General features: G+C 48.3%; 1 protein-coding gene across 1 annotated transcript; it reads left to right on the top strand.

Moving 5' to 3' along the window:
• The first annotated feature begins 80 nt into the window (after positions 1-80).
• LOC113883864 (2-acylglycerol O-acyltransferase 3-like) lies at positions 81-20,179 on the top strand. Its single transcript, XM_027527992.1, has 10 exons — positions 81-380; positions 11,816-12,012; positions 12,518-12,698; positions 15,426-16,973; positions 17,411-17,518; positions 17,778-17,848; positions 18,115-18,319; positions 18,629-18,803; positions 19,383-19,585; positions 19,676-20,179. Exons 4-10 carry the CDS (start codon positions 16,901-16,903, stop codon positions 19,828-19,830), a joined length of 990 nt encoding a protein of 329 aa, XP_027383793.1. The 5' UTR covers positions 81-380; positions 11,816-12,012; positions 12,518-12,698; positions 15,426-16,900; the 3' UTR covers positions 19,831-20,179.
• The last annotated feature ends 795 nt before the right edge of the window (positions 20,180-20,974 follow it).

Below are 20,974 nucleotides of genomic sequence, written 5' to 3'. Positions count from 1 at the left end.
CCTGGCCCCAGCTCCATCTCCCAGCGCCCTCCTCCCTCTTTTCAGGAGGACTCAGACGTCAGTCTTTAGGCCTCTACCTGCACTGAGAGGTGAAGGTTCATGTTTGGGACCTGAAATTCTGGCAGCTGGCCTTGTCCCCAGGCTGGTCCTTGACACCTGGGCCAACCGTGAACTCTGTCCCAGTTGATCCCGGGCGCCGGGAAGAGGAGTTGCAGCGGCCACCCCTCTGGCCTCTTTCTGCCCAAGCTGGGTCCCCAATCCCAGTTCAGCAAACCCTGAGGCTCACCCCTGCGCTGATGGATGGCTGAGTGTGGACTACCTGCAGCGGCTCTCCCAGCTTTCCAAAAGCACGAGACACACTATGGGGTCCCCAGCCACAGGTACCTCCTCCTCCACTAGGCGGCCCCCAGCCCTCGGTGGTTCTGTTGTAGGAAAGGGGAGCCCTTCCAGGGCCCGAAACTGGGCTCTTGTCTAACACTCAGAAATGAATTGTCCGAGAAGACGCATCTGCTGACACAGCAAGAGATTTTATTGGGAAAGGGCGCCCGGGTGGAGAGCAGTAGGGTAAGGGAACCCAGGAGAACAGCTCTGCCACATGGCTTGCAGTCTCGGGTTTTATGGTGATGGGATTATTTTCCGGGTTGTCCTTGGCCAATCATTCTGACTCAGAGTCCTTCCTGGTGATGCACGCCTTATTCAGCCAAGATGGATGCCAGAGAGGATTCTGGGAGGTGGTTGGACATGTGGTGTCTCCTTTTGACCTTTCCCGAACACCTTTCCCGAATAAGGTGGCTTATTAGTTCCGTGTTCCTTAGCAGGACCTCCTGTCGTAAAACAATTCATGCAAATGGTTACTATGGTTCCTGGCCAGGGTGGGCGGTTTCAATCAGTGTGCTTCCCCTAACAGTTCCCTCGGTGGATGTCATGGGGACTGAAATTAAAGGTGGAAACCACCTGTGGTGTTGCTGTGTTTGTGCTTGGCTGGAATATTGACACGTCTGGCTGCACCTCCCAGTGGCCTAGACACTGCCAAAGACCTGCAGGATCCACTGGCCACACTAGAGATCACAGAGTCCCTAAAGCACCTGGGGGTGGGTCTTGGTGTCATGCCCCCAACTCCTCCCGCTTGCTCCAGTGTGCTCTGGGAAGTGAAGGTTTGCTTTTGGGGCCTGAAATCCTGGCTGCCCTTTCGCAACAACACCAGCCCTGGACTCTGTCCTGATTGACCTCTGTGCTGGTTGGTTTGATGCTGAGAAAGATTGAGGGCAGGAAGAGAAGGGGATGACAGAGGATGAGATGGTTGGATGGCATCACCGACTCGATGGACAGAAGTCTGAGCAAGCTCCGGGAGTTGGTGATGGACAGGGAAGCCTGACATGCTGCAGTCCATGGGGTCACAAAGAGTCGGACACGACTCAGCAACTGAAGTGAACTGGCTGGTGGCTTTGTGCTCAGCATGGATATCCACGTGCCTCGCTGCACCCTACAGTGGCCTAGACACTCCCGGAGACCCGCAAACAGAAACGGGGCGAGGAGCCCTGCTGGCAGAAGGGCAGCACCTGAAAGTCCCCACCGCCCTGCTGCCTTCCCGCAGCCAGAAAACTCTGCAGAAACAGTGGCTGGAAGTACTGAGAACCTGCCAATACATGCTCACTTTCCTCTTCATGGGTGAGCAGAGCAGTGCCCAGGGTACACTAGGGAAAGGGTGGAGCCTAAGAATGGGGAGATGCCCCTCGTCCAAGGTAAGGAGCAATGACTGCGCTTTGCTGGAGCAGCTGTGAAGAGATACCCCACGCCCAAGGCAAGAGAAACCCAAGTAAGACGGTAGGTGTTGCAAGAGGGCATCAGAGGGCAGACACACTGAAACCATACTCACAGAAAACTAGTCAATCTAATCACACTAGGACCACAGCCTTGTCTAACTCAATGAAACTAAGCTATGCCCGTGGGGCAACCCAAGACAAGCAGGTCATGGTGGAGAGATCTGATAGAATGTGGTCCACTGGAGAAGGGAATGGCAAACCACTTCAGTATTCTTGCCTTGAGAACCCCATGAACAGTATGAAAAGGCAAAATGATAGGATACTGAAAGAGGAACTCCCCAGGTCAGTAGGTGCCCAATATGCTACTGGAGATCAGTGGAGAAATAACTCCAGAAAGAATGAAGGGATGGAGCCAAAGCAAAAACAATACCCAGCTGTGGATGTGACTGGTGATAGAAGTAAGATCCGATGCTGTAAAGAGCAATATTGCATAGGAACCTGGAATGTCAGGTCTATGAATCAAGGCAAATTGGAAGTGGTCAAACAAGAGATGGCAAGAGTGAATGTCGACATTCTAGGAATCAGTGAACTAAAATGGACTGGAATGGGTGAATTTAACTCAGATGACCATTATATCTACTACTGCAGGCAGGAATCCCTCAGAAGAAATGGAGTAGCCATCATGGTCAACAAAGAGTCCAAAATGCAGTACTTGGATGCAATCTCAAAAATGACAGAATGATCTCTGTTCGTTTCCAAGGCAAACCATTCTATATCACAGTAATCCAAGTCTATGCCCCAAACAGTAATGCTGAAGAAGCTGAAGTTGAATGGTTCTATGAAGACCTACAAGACCTTTTAGAACTAACACCCAAAAAAGATGTCCTTTTCATTATAGGGGACTGGAATGCAAAAGTAGGAAGTCAAGAAACACCTGGAGATCAAGATGGCGGAGGAGTAGGATGGGGAGAACACTTTCTCCCCCACAAATTCATCAAAAGAGCATTTAAACGTCGAGTAAATTCCACAAAACAACTTCTGAATGCCCGCAGAGGACATCAGGCACCCAGAAAAGCAATCCAACTCTTCGAAAGGAGGTAGGAAAAAATATAAAAGACAAAAAAAGAGACAAAAGAGGGAGGGACGGAGTTCCGTCCCGGGAAGGGAGTCTTAAAAAGAGAGAAGTTTCCAAACACCAGGAAACCTTCTCACTGCCGAATCTGTGCCGAGCTTTGGAAGCACAGAGGGCAACATAACAGGAAGAAAAAATAAATAAACAATTAAAACTCGAAGATTGTGAGTCCTACGGTAACTCCCCCAGCGGAGAAGCAGCGCAGACGCCTGCACTGCGCCATTAGCAAGCGGGGGCTGGGCAGGGAGGCGCAGCGCGGGCTGCATCGCTTAGAGTAAGAATCTGGCCTGAATACCCTGAGCACTATCTGAGCGAAATAATTTGGGCTAGCAAACCAGACTGTGGGATATCTACCACGCGAAAAGCCAGCCCCAACCTAAGACGCCGCCAGGCCCGCGCACGGAACAAAGAATTGAACAGAGATAGCCGGCTGCAGACCTTCCCCCTCCGGTGACAGGCAGCCAGAGCCGGAAGGGGGCAATCGCAGCCCCAGAGAGACATTATCTATAAAACTGTAAGCAGGCTTCTTTGCTAACTAAAACTTTTTGGGGGTCTGGACGGTTAACATCTGCCTGAGAAGGTGCGCCGGTTTTACACCCAGATAACCGAGTGGCGGGGAGGCGATAAGTCGCAGCATTGGCGCTCGCCAAACACCTCATCACTTGAGCTGCTCGGACCTGGGAAGAGCATAAAACTCAGGCCCAACTGAGTCTGCGCCTCTGAGGACTACCCGAGTGCCTGAACCTGAGCAGCTTGGACCTGGGAGGTACATGCAACCCAGGGCCAGCCTCGGATTGTTCCCGGCGGAACAACCTAGAGCCCGAGCAGTGTGGGCAGGGAGGCTACACGCGCCGTGAGCGGGGGCAGACCCAGTGTGGCTGAGGCACTGCAAGCGCACGCCAATGTTATTTGTTTGCAGCATCCCTCCCTCCCTCCCCACAGCGCGACTGAACAAAGAGAAGAAATACAGCTCCACCCATCAGAACACCGACACAAGCTTCCCTAACCAGGAAACCTTGACAAGCCACCTGTACAAACCCACACACAGCGAGGAAAAGCCACAATAAAGAGAACTCCACAAACTGCCAGAATACAGAAAGGACACCCCAAACTCAGCAATTTAAACAAGATGAAGAGACAGAGGAATACCCAGCAGATAAAGGAACAGGATAAATGCCCACCAAACCAAACAAAAGAGGAAGAGATAGGGAATCTACCTGATAAAGAATTCCGAATAATGATAGTGAAATTGATCCAAAATCTTGAAATTAAAATGGAATCACAGATAAATAGCTTGGAGACAAGGATTGAGAAGATGCAAGAAAGGTTTAACAAGGACCTAGAAGAAATAAAAAAGAGTCAATATATAATGAATAATGCAATAAATGAAATTAAAAGCACTCTGGAGGCAACAAATAGTAGAATAACAGAGGCAGAAGATAGGATTAGTGAATTAGAAGATAGAATGGTAGAAATAAATGAATCAGAGAGGATAAAAGAAAAACGAATTAAAAGAAATGAGGACAATCTCAGAGACCTCCAGGACAATATTAAACGCTACAACATTCGAATCATAGGGGTTCCAGAAGAAGAAGACAAAAAGAAAGACCATGAGAAAATACTTGAGGAGATAATAGTTGAAAACTTCCCTAAACTGGGGAAGGAAATAATCACCCAAGTCCAAGAAACCCAGAGAATCCCAAACAGGATAAACCCAAGGTGACACACCCCAAGACACATATTAATCAAATTAACAAAGATCAAACACAAAGAACAAATATTAAAAGCAGCAAGGGAAAAACAACAAACAACACACAAGGGAATTCCCATAAGGATAACAGCTGATCTTTCAATAGAAACTCTTCAAGCCAGGAGGGAATGGCAAGACATACTTAAAATGATGAAAGAAAATAACCTACAGCCCAGATTATTGTACCCAGCAAGGATTTCATTCAAGTATGAAGGAGAAATCAAAAGCTTCTCAGACAAGCAAAAGCTGAGAGAATTCTGCACCACCAAACCAGCTCTCCAACAAATACTAAAGGATATTCTCTAGGCAGGAAACACAAAAATGGTGTATAAATTCGAACCCCAAACAATAAAGTAAATGGCAACGGGATCATACTTATCAGTAATTACCTTAAATGTAAATGGGTTGAATGCCCCAACCAAAAGACAAAGACTGGCTGAATGGATACAAAAACAAGACCCCTACATATGTTGTCTACAGGAGACCCACCTCAAAACAGGGGACACATACAGACTGAAAGTGAAGGGCTGGAAAAAGATTTTCCATGCAAATAGGGACCAAAAGAAAGCAGGAGTAGCAATACTCATATCAGATAAAATAGACTTTAAAACAAAGGCTGTGAAAAGAGACAAAGAAGGTCACTACATAATGATCAAAGGATCAATCCAAGAAGAAGATATAACAATTATAAATATATATGCACCCAACATGGGAGCACCGCAGTATGTAAGACAAATGCTAACAAGTATGAAAGGAGAAATTAACAATAACACAATAATAGTGGGAGACTTTAATACCCCACTCACACCTATGGATAGATCAACTAAACAGAAAATTAACAAGGAAACACAAACTTTAATCGATACAATAGACCAGTTAGACCTAATTGATATCTATAGGACATTTCATCCCAAAACAATGAATTTCACCTTTTTCTCAAGCGCACATGGAACCTTCTCCAGGATAGATCACATCCTGGGCCATAAAGCTAGCCTTGGTAAATTCAAAAAAATAGAAATCATTCCAAGCATCTTTTCTGACCACAATGCAGTAAGATTAGATCTCAATTACAGGAGAAAAACTATTAAAAATTCCAACATATGGAGGCTGAACAACACGCTGCTGAATAACCAACAAATCACAGAAGAAATCAAAAAAGAAATCAAAATTTGCATAGAAACGAATGAAAATGAAAACACAACAACCCCAAACCTGTGGGACACAGTAAAAGCAGTCCTAAGGGGAAAGTTCATAGCAATACAGGCACACCTCAAGAAACAAGAAAAAAGTCAAATAAATAACCTAACTCTACACCTAAAGCAACTAGAAAAGGAAGAAATGAAGAACCCCAGGGTTAGTAGAAGGAAAGAAATCTTAAAAATTAGAGCAGAAATAAATGCAAAAGAAACAAAAGAGACCATAGCAAAAATCAACAAAGCCAAAAGCTGGTTCTTTGAAAGGACAAATAAAATTGATAAACCATTAGCCAGACTCATCAAGAAACAAAGGGAGAAAAATCAAATCAATAAAATTAGAAACGAAAATGGAGAGATCACAACAGACAACACAGAAATACAAAGGATCATAAGAGACTATTATCAACAATTATATGCCAATAAAATGGACAATGAGGAAGAAATGGACAAATTCTTAGAAAAGTACAACTTTCCAAAACTCGACCAGGAAGAAATAGAAAACCTTAACAGACCCATCACAAGCACGGAAATTGAAACTGTAATCAAAAATCTTCCAGCAAACAAAAGCCCAGGTCCAGACGGCTTCACAGCTGAATTCTACCAAAAATTTAGAGAAGAGCTAACACCTATCCTGCTCAAACTCTTCCAGAAAATTGCAGAGGAAGGTAAACTTCCAAACTCATTCTATGAGGCCACCATCACCCTAATACCAAAACCTGACAAAGATCCCACAAAAAAAGAAAACTACAGGCCAATATCACTGATGAACATAGATGCAAAAATCCTAAACAAAATTCTAGCAATCAGAATCCAACAACACATTAAAAAGATCATACACCATGACCAAGTGGGCTTTATCCCAGGGATGCAAGGATTCTTCAATATCCGCAAATCAATCAATGTAATACACCACATTAACAAATTGAAAAACAAAAACCATATGATTATCTCAATAGATGCAGAGAAAGCCTTTGACAAAATTCAACACCCATTTATGATAACTCTCCAGAAAGCAGGAATAGAAGGAACATACCTCAACATAATAAAAGCTATATATGACAAACCCACAGCAAACATTATCCTCAATGGTGAAAATTTGAAAGCATTTCCTCTAAAGTCAGGAACAAGACAAGGGTGCCCACTTTCACCATTACTATTCAACATAGTTTTGGAAGTTTTGGCCACAGCAATCAGAGCAGAAAAAGAAATAAAAGGAATCCAAATTGGAAAAGAAGAAGTAAAACTCTCACTATTTGCAGATGACATGATCCTCTACATAGAAAACCCTAAAGACTCCACCAGAAAATTACTAGAACTAATCAATGATTATAGTAAAGTTGCAGGATATAAAATCAACACACAGAAATCCCTTGCATTCCTATACACTAATAATGAGAAAACAGAAAGAGAAATTAAGGAAACAATTCCATTCACCATTGCAACGAAAAGAATAAAATACTTAGGAATATATCTACCTAAAGAAACTAAAGACCTATATATAGAAAACTATAAAACACTGGTGAAAGAAATCAAAGAGGACACTAATAGATGGAGAAATATACCATGTTCATGGATTGGAAGAATCAATATAGTGAAAATGAGTATACTACCCAAAGCAATTTATAGATTCAATGCAATCCCTATCAAGCTACCAACAGTATTCTTCACAGAGCTAGAACAAATAATTTCACAATTTGTATGGAAATACAAAAAACCTCGAACAGCCAAAGCGATCTTGAGAAAGAAAAATGGAACTGGAGGAATCAACCTACCTGACTTCAGGCTCTACTACAAAGCCACAGTTATCAAGACAGTATGGTACTGGCACAAAGACAGAAATATAGATCAATGGAACAAAATAGAAAGCCCAGAGATAAATCCACGCACATATGGACACCTTATCTTTGACAAAGGAGGCAAGAATATACAATGGATTAAAGACAATCTCTTTAACAAGTGGTGCTGGGAAATCTGGTCAACCACTTGTAAAAGAATGAAACTAGAACACTTTCTAACACCATATACAAAAATAAACTCAAAATGGATTAAAGATCTCAACGTAAGACCAGAAACTATAAAACTCCTAGAGGAGAACATAGGCAAAACACTCTCTGACATACATCACAGCAGGATCCTCTATGACCCACCTCCCAGAATATTGGAAATAAAAGCAAAAATAAACAAATGGGACCTAATTAAACTTAAAAGCTTCTGCACATCAAAGGAAACTATTAGCAAGGTGAAAAGACAGCCTTCAGAATGGGAGAAAATAATAGCAAATGAAGCAACCGACAAACAACTAATCTCAAAAATATACAAGCAACTCCTCCAGCTAAACTCCAGAAAAATAAATGACCCAATCAAAAAATGGGCCAAAGATCTAAATAGACATTTCTCCAAAGAAGACATACAGATGGCTAACAAACACATGAAAAGATGCTCAACATCACTCATTATCAGAGAAATGCAAATCAAAACCACTATGAGATACCATTTCACACCAGTCAGAATGGCTGCGATCCAAAAGTCTACAAATAATAAATGCTGGAGAGGGTGTGGAGAAAAGGGAACCCTCTTACACTGTTGGGAATGCAAACTAGTACAGCCACTATGGAGAACAGTGTGGAGATTCCTTAAAAAACTGGAAATAGAACTGCCTTATGATCCAGCAATCCCACTGCTGGGCATACACACTGAGGAAACCAGAAGGGAAAGAGACACGTGTACCCCAATGTTCATCGCAGCACTGTTTATAATAGCCAGGACATGGAAGCAACCTAGATGTCCATCAGCAGATGAATGGATAAGAAAGCTGTGGTACATATACACAATGGAGTATGACTCAGCCATTAAAAAGAATACATTTGAGTCAGTTCTAATGAGGTGGATGAAACTGGAGCCTATTATACAGAGTGAAGTAAGCCAGAAGGACAAACACCAATACAGTATACTAACGCATATATATGGAATTTAGAAAGATGGTAACGATAACCCTGTATACGAGACAGCAAAAGAGACACTGATGTATAGAACAGGCTTATGGACTCTGTGGGAGAGGGAGAGGGTGGCAAGATTTGGGAGAATGGCATTGAAACATGTGAAATGTCATGTATGAAACGAGATGCCAGTCCAGGTTCAATGCACGATGCTGGATGCTTGGGGCTGGTGCACTGGGACGACCCAGAGGGATGGTATGGGGAGGGAGGAGGGAGGAGGGTTCAGGATGGGGAACACATGTATAATTTTTTTTAAATTAAAAAAATAAATAAATAAAGGTTTGAGGATGAAAAGAGAAAAAAAAAAAAAAAGAAACACCTGGAGTAACAGGCAAATTTGGCCTTGGAATACGGAATGAAGCAGGGCGAAGAGTTTTGCCAAGAAACTGCACTGGTCATAGCAAACACCCTCTGCCAACAACATTAGAGAAGACTCTACACATGGACATCACCAGATGGTCAACACCGAAATCAGATTGATTATATTCTTTGCAGCCAAAGATGGAGAAGCTCTATACAGTCAACAAAAACAAGACCAGGAGCTGACTGTGGCTCAGACCATGAACTCCTTATTACCAAATTCAGACTTAAATTGAAGAAAGTAGGGGAAACCACTAGACCATTCAGGTATGACCTAAACCAAATCCCTTACGATTATACAGTGGAAGTGAGTAATAGATTTAAGGGCCTAGATCTGATAGAGTGCCTGATGAACTATGGAATGAGGTTTGTGACATTGTACAGGAGACAGGGATCAAGACCATCCTCGTGGAAAAGAAATGCAAAAAAGCAAAATGGTTGTCTGGGGAGGCCTTACAAATAGCTGTGAAAAGAAGAGAAGCAAAAAGCAAAGGAGAAAAGGAAAGATATAAGCATCTGAATGCAGAGTTCCAAAGAATAGCAAGGAGAGCTAAGAAAGCCTTCCTCAGCAATCAATGCAAAGAAATAGAGGAAAACAACAGAATGGGAGAGACTAGAGATCTCTTCAAGAAAATTAGAGATACCAAGGGAACATTTCATGCAAAGATGGGCTCGATAAAGGACAGAGATGGTATGGACCTAACAGAAGCAGAAGATATCAAGAAGAGGTGGCAAGAATACACAGAAGAACTGTACAAAAAAGATCTTCATGACCCAGATAATCACGATGGTGTGATCACTGACCTAGAGCCAGACATCCTGGAATGTGAAGTCAAGTGGGCCTTAGAAAGCATCACTACAAACAAAGCTAGTGGAGATGATGGAATTCCAATTGAGCTATTTCAAATCCTGAAAGATGATGCTGTGAAAGTGCTGCACTCAATATGCCAGCAAATTTGGAAAACTCAGCAGTGGCCACAGGACTGGAAAAGGTCAGTTTTCATTCCAATCCCAAAGAAAGGCAATGCCAAAGAATGCTCAAACGACCGCACAATTGCACTCATCTCACATGCTAGTAAAGTAATGCTCAAAATTCTCCAAGCCAGGCTTCAGCAATATGTGAACCATGAACTTCCTGATGTTCAAGCTGGTTTTAGAAAAGGCAGAGGAACCAGAGATCAAATTGCCAACATTTTCTGGATCATGGAAAAAGCAAGAGAGTTCCAGAAAAACATCTATTTCTGCTTTATTAACTTGCCAAAGCCTTTGACTGTGTGGATCACAATAAACTGTGGGAAATTCTGAAAGAGATGGGAATACCAGACCACCTGATCTGCCTCTTGAGAAATCTGTATGCAGGTCAGGAAGCAAGAGTTAGAACTGGACATGGAACAACAGACTGGTTCCAAATAGGAAAAGGAGTATGTCATGGCTGTATATTGTCACCCTGCTTATTTAACTTATATGCAGAGTATATCATGAGAAACGCTGGACTGGAAGAAACACAAGCTGGAATCAAGATTGCCAGGAGAAATATCAATAACCTTAGATATGCTTATGGATGACACCACGCTTATGGCAGAAAGTAAAGAGGAACTAAAAAGCCTCTTGATGAAAGTGAAAGTGGAGAGTGAAAAAGTTGGCTTAAAGCTCAACATTCAGAAAACGAAGATCATGGCATCCGGTCCCATCACTTCATGGCAAACAGATGGGGAAACAGTGGAAACAGTGTCAGACTTTATTTTTTTGGGTTCCAAAATCACTGCAGATGGTGATTGCAGCCATGAAATTAAAAGACGCTTACTCCTTGGAAGGAAAGTTATGTCCAACCTAGATAGCATATTCAAAAGCAGAGTCATTACTTTGCCAACAAAGGTCCGTCTAGTCAAGGCTATGGTTTTTCCTGTGGTCATGTATGGATGTGAGAGTTGGACTGTGAAGAAAGCTGAGCACAGGAGAATTGATGCTTTTGAACTATGATGTTGGAGAAGACTCTTGAGAGTCCCTTGGACTGCAAGGAGATCCAACCAGTCCATTCTGAAGGAGATCAGCCCTGGGATTTCTTTGGAAGGAATGATGCTAAAGCTGAAACTCCAGTACTTTGGCCACCTCAGTGAAGAGTTGACTCATTGGAAAAGACTCTGATGCTGGGAGGGACTGGGGGCAGGAGGAAAAGGGGACGACAGAGGGTGAGATGGCTGGATGGCATCACTGACTAGATGGACGTGAGTCTGAGTGAACTCCAGAAGTTGGTGATGGACAGGGAGGCCTGGCATGCTGCGATCCATGGGGTCGCAAAGAGTCAGACACGACTGAGTGACTGAACTGAACTGAACTGAAGGGATTATTTTCCCATTAAGGTAACAGGTCACCCTCCACCTTCTGCTCCTTCTCTGTCCCTTATCTGCCCCTCCCCAGGCTGAGTCTGAGCCCTGGCTGCCTAAGTTCAGGCAACAGGTCAGGCAGTAGGATGGTGATCCAGAGGGTAGCCCTTGTGCCCTTGACACCCTAGTAGGACCTTGAACTCTCACGTCTGTTGGTGGGGAGGGAGGTCTTTTCAGCTGGTATCTTGCCTTTTCTGCTTTCTTCCCCTCATTCTGCCCACCCCGCTCCCACAGCCGGTGAAAACGGCAGAGCTGCCCCCAGACCACAATTACCTGCTGGTCACTCACCCGCATGTGCTTCGGACACTTTTGTAACTTCGCGACTGAGAGCACTGGCTTCTCCCAGCAGTTCCCCAGGCTTCGGCCCTAGACCACCGGTCTGAACGACCTCTTCTACCTTTCAGTGTATCGAGACTACTTTTTGTCCTATGGTAAGTCTTGTCCGTGGTGGCTCAGACGGTGAAGTGTCTGCCTACAATGTGGGAGACCTGGGTTCAATCCCTGGGTCTGGAAGATCTCCTGGAGAAGGAAATGGCAACCCACTCCAAATCCCATGGGCAGAGGAACCTGGTGGGCTACAGTCCATGGGGTTGCAAGAGTCAGACATGACTGACTGACTTCACTTTTCTTTCAAGTCTTGACCTGAGGCGGAGGAGGGGCCCCCCCACTCCTGCCAGAGTGGCCCCCAACGCTCCACCCAGCCCCGGGACCTGACTTGAACATTGGCCAGGCTCACAGTGTGGGTCAGTGACTGGTTTGGGAGCGAGCGTTCCACATCCTTGCTGGGAGAGGTGCTGTGGGGCACAGGGACAGGGGCACAGGAATATGGAGTTTGGAAGAAAAGGGGTGGAGAGCTCATACTTCCTGTGCTAAAGGGCAGGGTGAGGGATTAGGGAGCCAAGTAGCGGGTACTGACTGTCCTTGCACGCCTTCTAGTCCACAGGAGTATGTTCTGTGAACCACCAGAGCCTGGATTTTATTCTGCCCACTCCCAGCTCAGCCAAGCTGTGGTCATCGTGATCAGGAGAGCCCACGAGGCCCTGCATGCCATCCCAGGGGAGCACTGACTCACTCTCCGGAATCGTAAAGGCTTCATCCGCCTGGCACTGAGGCACAGGTAAGCAGGGGCCCAGCCAGGAATGCATTCAGTGGTCAGAACCTCACAGTGTGTCTGGGGATACACATTCTATCCCTACACACCGGCCCCCTGGAGGTGGGCTGTGTGTCCCCAGAGCTTCCACCATGCCCACCTCTAGACGGCGCTCCTGGCAGACCTTGGATGTTTCCTCTGTGCCCAGCCCTGGTGCCCCTTCCCCAGGCTTCCTCCCACACAGAGACACAGACGGGATCACAGTGCGAATCGCTGGACCCTGGGACTCAGACACCCTTGGTTCACAATCTTTCACGACACCATCTCACAGACAAGAACTTGCAAACTTCTCTTTTTTTAAAAAACCCATCTATTATTTATGTGTTTATTTTGGCTGTGCTGGGTCTTCGTTGCCGTGTGGGCTTTCTCCAGTTTCAGTGACTGGGGTCTAGTCTCCAGCTGTGGTACGCGGGGTCTCCTTGTGGTGGCTGCCCTTGTTGCAGAGCACAGGCTCTAGGCTCACTGGCTCAGTTGAGTACACTGACTTGGTCGCCCTGCTGGATGTGGGATCTTCGGTGACCGGCGATCAAACCCCTGTGCCCTGCATTGGCAGGTGGATTCTTAACCACTGGACAACCACGAGGGCCCCACGCTTCTTTACTTGTGATACAGGGTTAACACCTACCTTTCCACCATATGGTGGTTGATGACTGTGCAGAAAAATGTATAGAGGACGGCCCAGTACACACTTGTTTCTCAAGAAACATAAGTCCCTTCTCCCAGAGAGTTCTTTGTAGCTACTGTCATTCGCTTCAAATGGTCTTGGGAGGTGGTATCTTGTTGGGGAGAATGTGGGGGCACTCCTAGAGCCCCTGACCTGACCAGCCCTCTGCCCCCTTGCACCGCCCCCTGCCCCCCAACCAAGAGCCTCGCTGATGCCCATGTATTCCTTTGGAGAGAATGATGTCTTCAGAGTTAAGGCTTTTGCCCCAGACTCCTGGTTCCAGATCACCTTCAAGAAGCTTGTGGGCATTTCTCGTTGCATCTTCTGGGGCCGTGGTCTCTTCTCAGCCAAGTCCTGAGGCCTGATGCCCTTGGCCAGACGCATCACCACTGTGCGTAAGTGCCCATGTCCAGGGAAGAAGGCCTCTATGAACTATGTGGGCAGCCGAGGCCCCTCCCCTGACCTGTGTCCCCCTGTCCCTGCAGTGGGCCTCCCCAACCCGGTGCCCCAGTGCCCGCAGCCCACCAAGGAGCAGGTGGGCCACTATCACACGCTCTACATGAAGGCTCTGGAGCAACTGTTGGAGGAACACAAGGAGAGCTGCGGCCTCCCAGCTTCTACTCACCTCACCTTCATCTAGGCCTGACCTCACCCCTCCCCACCTCACACCACCACTCCCCCAGCCCCTGATCCCAGTGCTTGAGACCCCCACCCACTGCCATGCTACTGTGCCAATAAAAGCTAAAGTTCTCCCACACTACCATTTCCTAGAAATGGATGTCAGCCGAGCTTAGACTCTCGCTTCGGGTGTAACCAATGCCATGTATATTCCAGCCCATCCTAGTGGGTATGGACTTGCTGCCTTAAACTGAGTATCACAACCTTGAATTCTCCTCTCACAGAGACTTAATTCTGCTGCATGAGCTTGCATAAGTCTCTTCCCTTGGCTGGGTCACTTCTCCCACTATAAATACAGGCAAGTGCTTAGCTAAGAGCTGTAGGGTTTGCCTCTTGAGAAATCTGTATACAGGTCAGGAACCAACTGTTAGAAATGGACATGGAACAACAGACTGGTTCCAAATAGGAAAAGGAGTACGTCAAGGTTGTATACTGTCACCCTGCTTATTTAACTTATATGCAGAGTACATCATGAGAAACGCTGGACTTGAAGACACACAAGCTGGAATCAAGATTGCCGGGAGAAATATCAATAATCTCAGATATGCAGATGACACCACCCTTATGGCAGAAAGTGAAGAGGAACTAAAAAGCCTCTTGATGAAAGTGAAAGTGGAGAGTGAAAAAGTTGGCTTAAAGCTCAACATTCAGAAAATGAAGATCATGGCATCCGGTCCCATCACTTCATGGGAAATAGATGGGGAAACAGTGGAAACAGTGTCAGACTTTATTTTTTTGGGTTCCAAAATCACTGCAGATGGTGATTGCAGCCATGAAATTAAAAGACGCTTGCTCCTTGGACAGAAAGTTATGACCAACCTAGATAGCATATTCAAAAGCAAAGACATTACTTTGCCAACAAAGGTCCGTCTAGTCAAGGCTATGGTTTTTCCTGTGGTCATGTATGGATGTGAGAGTTGGACTGTGAAGAAGGCTGAGCTCCGAAGAATTGATGCTTTTGAATTGTGGTGTTGGAGAAGTCTCTTGAGAGTCCCTTGGACTGCAAGGAGATCCAACCAGTCCATTCTGAAGGAGATCAGCCCTGGGATTTCTTTGGAAGGAAGGATGCTAAAGCTGAAACTCCAGTACTTTGGCCACCTCATGCAAAGAGTTGACTCATTGGAAAAGGCTCTGATGCTGGGAGGGATTCGGGGCAAGAGGAGAAGGGGACGAAAGAGGGTGAGATGGCTGGATGGCATCACTGACTAGATGGACGTGAGTCTGAGTGAACTCCGGGAGTTGGTGATGGACAGAGAGGCCTGGCGTGCTGCGATTCATGGGGTCGCAAAGAGTCGGACACGACTGAGCGACTGATCTGATCTGATCTGATCTGCACATCCTCTACCCTACAGGGCCAAGCTCCGGGGTTAAACGGGGACCCCTGCTAGTCAGGGTACCACATACATGGCAAGCCCCACTGGCCCAGACCTCTGGCCTTGGGTGAGCCCAGGGACCAGCTGGAGTCAATGCCTACATCCCAGATCAGATCATTGAGCTTGCAGATCTGCAATCAGCAGGGATGTGTCAAGTTGGCACTGGAACACCGGTGAGGAACCCCGGAGGTGGCGGGGGGTTGGGGGGGGATGGTTGGTAGCTGGGCCTGGCCTCTAGGGAAAGGCTGCTGGGGAGGAGCCCCGCTTCCAGGACCCCGGAATCAGGTGTCCCCTGTGCCCCCAGAGCCTCCCCGGTGCCAGTCTTCTCTTTGGGGGAGAATGAGGCCCTCCACAGTTTCTGAACCCACCGGGGTTCTGGGTGGAAAGACACAGGAAACGTTGGGCCGCTGCTGAGAGTGGCTCTACGAATGTTCCAGGCCCCAGGGCCTTCTCCTGCCCTTCCACACCTGAAACCTATGCCTACTCTGCCCCCAGGCTCCCCAGCCCGCTCCCCCCTCCAGGGCTCAAGGCCCCCGCATGGTTGGGAGGTGAAGGTCCCAGGTTGGGGCCTGAATACTTGGTGCCAGACCCGCCCCCAGGCTGGCATTTGGCCAACCCACCAGCCCTGAACTCTGTCCCACTGGATCCCTTAAGAGGGAAGGGGACTTCAAAGCATCTCAGCGATCACCCCTCTTGATCCTCTTCTGCCCACACTGGGGGCTCCCACCCCGGTACAACTGTGCGGGCAGTGGGGGCAGAAGGGGTACTTCAGCGCATGCGCACGCGCTGCTCTCAGTCTCCCCTCAGTTGAGCGGCTCTCGCAGCTATTTCAAGATCAGACCGTGTGCTACCGGGTCCCCGCCCCTAGGCACCTCGTCTTTATCTAGTTGGCCTCAAGCCTCTGGAGGAGTGTGGCTGGCGACTGAAATTCCACCTGGGAATAAACTTGTGTGTTGGTGTGTTTATCCTCGGGGTTGGGCGCTAATTAACGCCTCCGAGTGGCCTAGACACTCCTAGACTCAAACACTAGGGCGCGCTCGTCCAGGAACGGCGAGATCACACAGTCAGGGCTGGGACCCAGTGGGTGGGCTCTCTGGCTTCTTCTGCAACTCCTGCCCACAATGATTTCTAATGCACCGAGGGCTGGGCCTCCACGGCACGCCCCCTAGGCCATCTCCCAGTCGCAAGAGGGGACCAGCCCAGACCAACCCACTGGAGAAGTTCATGATAAGTGAGAGCAGACTGGAGACCTCTGGGGCTCTGATGAGAGAGTCTCCCCACGCACACAGCCCCCTACAAGCGATCCTGGGAGGCTCCAAGCGCTTGGCCACTCAGACCAGAAAGATTTCCTGCGCTCCAACCAAAGCCTTCATCCCATTTTTCCTGGTTCGGAAGCCCTGCTGGCTGAAGGGGAGCACCTGGGAGTCTCCACCACCCCACCACCCACCCCCGGCATGAAAACCTTAAAGAAACAGTGGTTAGAAGTACTGAGCACCTGCCAATTTGTGCTCTGTTTCCTCTTCCTGGGTAAGGGGATCCGGGCAGGGGTCCAACTGGGAAGGTGGGAAAAGGGGAGGGTAGAGGGAGGAAGGCTGGAGCCCCCACTACTGGACCACCAGGGCAGAGGGAGGGACGTGCAGTCTCAGCCCTGTCCCACTCTTCCCGACCCCATGGACTGTAGTCTACCAGGCTCCTCCGTCCACAGGATTTTCCAGGCAAGAATACAGGAGTGGGCTGCCATTTCCTTCTCCAGGGGATCTTCCCGAATCAAGGATTGAACCTGGGTCTCCTGCATTGCAGACAGATGCTTTACCGTCTGAGCCACTAGGGAAGCCCAGGGCAAAGGGAGGGACGTGTCAAAGTATATCAGGGAGACAGGCAACGCTCTCACTGGTGAGGGGAGAGGGGAGAAGTCACTGCGGTTTCACAATCTAACTCATTTTCCTTTCTCAACTTTCCCCTAGGCCCTTTCTTTTCCCTTGTTGGCTTCTTCCTCCTCTTCACCTCGCTCTGGTATTTCTCTGTTCTCTACTTGGTATGGTTATTCCTGGACTGGGACACACCCCAGCAAGGTGAGTGCTAAACAAGGGCAGGAGGAGAAGGGGGTGATAGAGGACGAGATGGTTGGATGGCAACACGGACTCAATGGACATGAGTGTGAGCAACCTCTGGGAAATAGTGAAGGGCAGGGAAGGCTGGCATGCTGCAGTCCTTGGGGTCACAGAGAGTCAGACACAACTTAGCAGGTAAACAACAAAAACAAGGCCTGGGTAGAAGGAGGTGATAAATGGTGTCTGTAGTGATTCTTCCCCCCTTATCCCTCTGCCCAAGGTGGAAGGCGTAATCAGTGGTTGAAGAACTGCACTGTGTGGAAACACCTGAGCGATTATTTCCCCATTAAGGTAACAGGTCACCCTCCAAGGGATGCTCCACTCCTCCCGCTCCCTTACCTCCCACCTCCTCTCTCCTCCCCATGATGGACTCTCACCTCTGGCTGCTTAAGTTCAGGTAACAGGGCAGGGGGTGGGATGGTGTTCTAGAGTGGATCCTGGTGCCTTTGACCCCATCTTATCCTGAACTCTCAAGATCTTGGTGGGAGGGAAGCCCCTTCAGCTGGGGGCCTGCCTTCTCTGCCTTCTTTCCCTCATCCTGCCCCCTCCCACCACAGCTGGTGAAAACAGTAGAGCTGCCCCCAGACAGGAACTACGTGCTATTGTCCCACCCACATGGGATCATGAGCTTCGGAACCTTCTGTAACTTCAGCACGGAGGGCACTGGCTGCTCGCAGCTGTTCCCAGGGCTTCGGTTCTCACTGGCCGCGTTGAATTGTCTATTGTACATGCCAGGCCATCGAGAGTACTTTATGTCCTTTGGTGAGTTTGAGTTGAGTGACAGAGGGTGACCCCACCCCAATCCTGCCAGAGTGACCCCCAGTCACCACCCACCCCAGGCACTTGGCTTGAATTGGCCGGGTTCACAGTGGGGGACAGGAGGTGGCTTGGCCCACGTGTCCTGCATCCGTGCTGGGAGAGGCACTGTAGGACACATGGACAGAGGCACAGGGGTAGGGAATGTGGAGAGAATGGGGTGATGTCTAATACTCAGTGTGCTAAAGGGAGAGGTGAGGGACTATCGGGCCCATGAGGGGCACTAACTGTTCCTGAACCTCCTCATGCCCACAGGAATATGTTCTGTGAACCGTCAGAGCCTGGATTATGTTCTATCTCAACCACAGCTCGGCAGGGCTGTGGTCATCGTGGTCGGAGGGGCCAATGAGGCCCTGCATGCCGTCCCAGGGGAGCACTGCCTCACTCTCCGGAATCGTAAAGGCTTCGTCCGCCTGGCACTGAGGCACGGGTGAGCAGGGGCCCAGCCAGGGCTGCCTTCAATGGTCAGAACCTCACAGTGTCTGGTCGTCTACCCTCTATCTGTGCACACCCGCCCCCTGGAGGTGGGCTGTGTGTCCCTAGAGCTTCCACCGTGCCCACCTCTAGAGGGCGCTCTAGGCAGACTTTGGGTGTTTGCTCTGTGTCCAGCCCTGGTGCCCATTCCCCAGGCTTCCTGCCACGCAGAGAGACAGACAGGACCACAGTGCGAAGCGCTGGACCCTGGGGGCTCGTATGCCCTCGGCTCACATTCTTTTATGATGCCCTCTCACAGGCGAGACCTTGCACCCCTCTTACTTGTGAAACAGAGCTCACGCCCGCCTTGCCACCACACTGTAGTTGAGACTGTGTGAGAAAATGTATATAAGAAAGTCCAGGACACATTGGTCTTAAGAAAGAAAATCCTTTCATCCAGATCTTTCTAGTAGAACCATCCTTTGCTCCTAATGCCTAGGAAGGTGGTAACCTGTGGGGGAGGAATTTGGGAGTGCTTCTCCAGCCCCTGATGTGCCCAGCCATTTTCTCTCCTCTCTTGCCCCTCCCTTCCCAGTGCCTCCCTGGTGCCCACGTACTCCTTTGGGGAGAATGACGTCTTCAGAGTTAAGGCTTTTGCCCCAGACTCCTGGCAGCGTCTGTTCCAGGTCACCATCAAGAGGCTCCTGAGCTTCTCTCCTTGCATCTTCTGGGGCCGTGGTCTCTTCTCAGCCAAGTCCTGGGGCCTGATGCCCCTCGCCAGACCCATCACCACTGTGGGTGAGTGCCCGTGTCCAGGGAAGAAGGCCGCTATCTGCTGTGCGTGCAGCCGAGGCCCCTCCTCTGACCTGTGTCTCCCTGTCCCTGCAGTGGGCCGCCCCATCCCGGTGCCCCAGTGTCCACAGCCCACCGAGGAGCAGGTGGACCACTATCACAGGCTGTACATGAAGGCTCTGGAGCAACTGTTTGAGGAGCACAAGGAGAGCTGCGGCCTCCCGGCTTCTACTCACCTCACCTTCATCTAGGCCTGGCCTCACCCCTCGCCACCTCCCAGCCTTCCCCCTGCCTCCAGCCCCTGATCCCAGTGCCTGAGCCCCCCACCGACTGCCATGCTACTGCTTAAATAAAGGCCAGTTCTCTCACCACTGCTTGGTAGAGTCAGACGCTGGCAGAGCTCAGGCTCTCCCTCTGGATGTGAGGATACCCACGTGTAATCCCCACAATCCTAATGGTTTTACACTTGCTGCCTTAAATTGGGAATCAGGACCCTGCATTCTCCTCAAGAGAATTCATTCTGCTGCCTGAGCTTGCCTAAGTCTCTTCTCTCAGCTTGGTCCCATCTCCCTCTGTAAATAAAGGCATGTGCTTACCTAAGCGTTGTTGGGCATCAGGATGGAGTCTGAGAGTGGAGACCACCGGAGAGGAAAGCTTGCAGAGTTGCCAGGATATAGGTGGGTGGAGACCATAGAGTAGATGGTGAATACTGTGAATAAATGCTGACAAGGGCCAGGGGTACCTGCTAGTAGGGAGGGTTGGAATAATCCTCAGTGACAGAAATGCCAGAGTTAAGTACATACCTGCTTTGGCATTTCCTCCCACCCCTATGTGAATTATCAACATTTAAAGTCTTAAAAAATGGAGACTTCCAAAATACAAGCCAATGACTTGACTACCATCATCACCATCACCACCATCATCACCCCAGGCATGGCACTTTGAGAGTCAGCTGAGGTCTATGGGACCTTATGTGCTTATAGAATTCTTTGATGAGTGTCCAGTCCTATCGCCTAACTGGCTTTTTGTCTGTATCCATAACTTAAAAAGAACTTGTTGGAGCGTAACTGATTGCAACTCTTTGTCTTCCACTGTCTTGGAAAATTTCTTCGGTGGAAGAATTTTCTTTTTCCCTGGATGAAAATCTTGGCAGTCCTCTGACTTATCTGTTACTTCTCAGGTGAGAAGTTCTACATTCACTTAAGGTTGGTACCTGGAAATGTTTAGTCGCTGTATCAATCAACCCTTGTGTCCTCATCTGAGGGTAGCAGTTTCCCATCTCCAAGCAAGGGGGAGCTAGCTGCAAGGAGGGTGCTTGCTTGCCCAGAAGAAGCAACTGGGGGAAGAAAGAATAGAAAGGGGAGGAGCAATGTCTTTTTTCTACCTCGTTTACCA

This window comes from Bos indicus x Bos taurus, chromosome 25 (assembly GCF_003369695.1).
Source record: "Bos indicus x Bos taurus breed Angus x Brahman F1 hybrid chromosome 25, Bos_hybrid_MaternalHap_v2.0, whole genome shotgun sequence".
NCBI classification, from domain to species: domain Eukaryota; kingdom Metazoa; phylum Chordata; class Mammalia; order Artiodactyla; family Bovidae; genus Bos; species Bos indicus x Bos taurus.
This window is presented reverse-complemented; position numbering and strand designations above follow the sequence as displayed.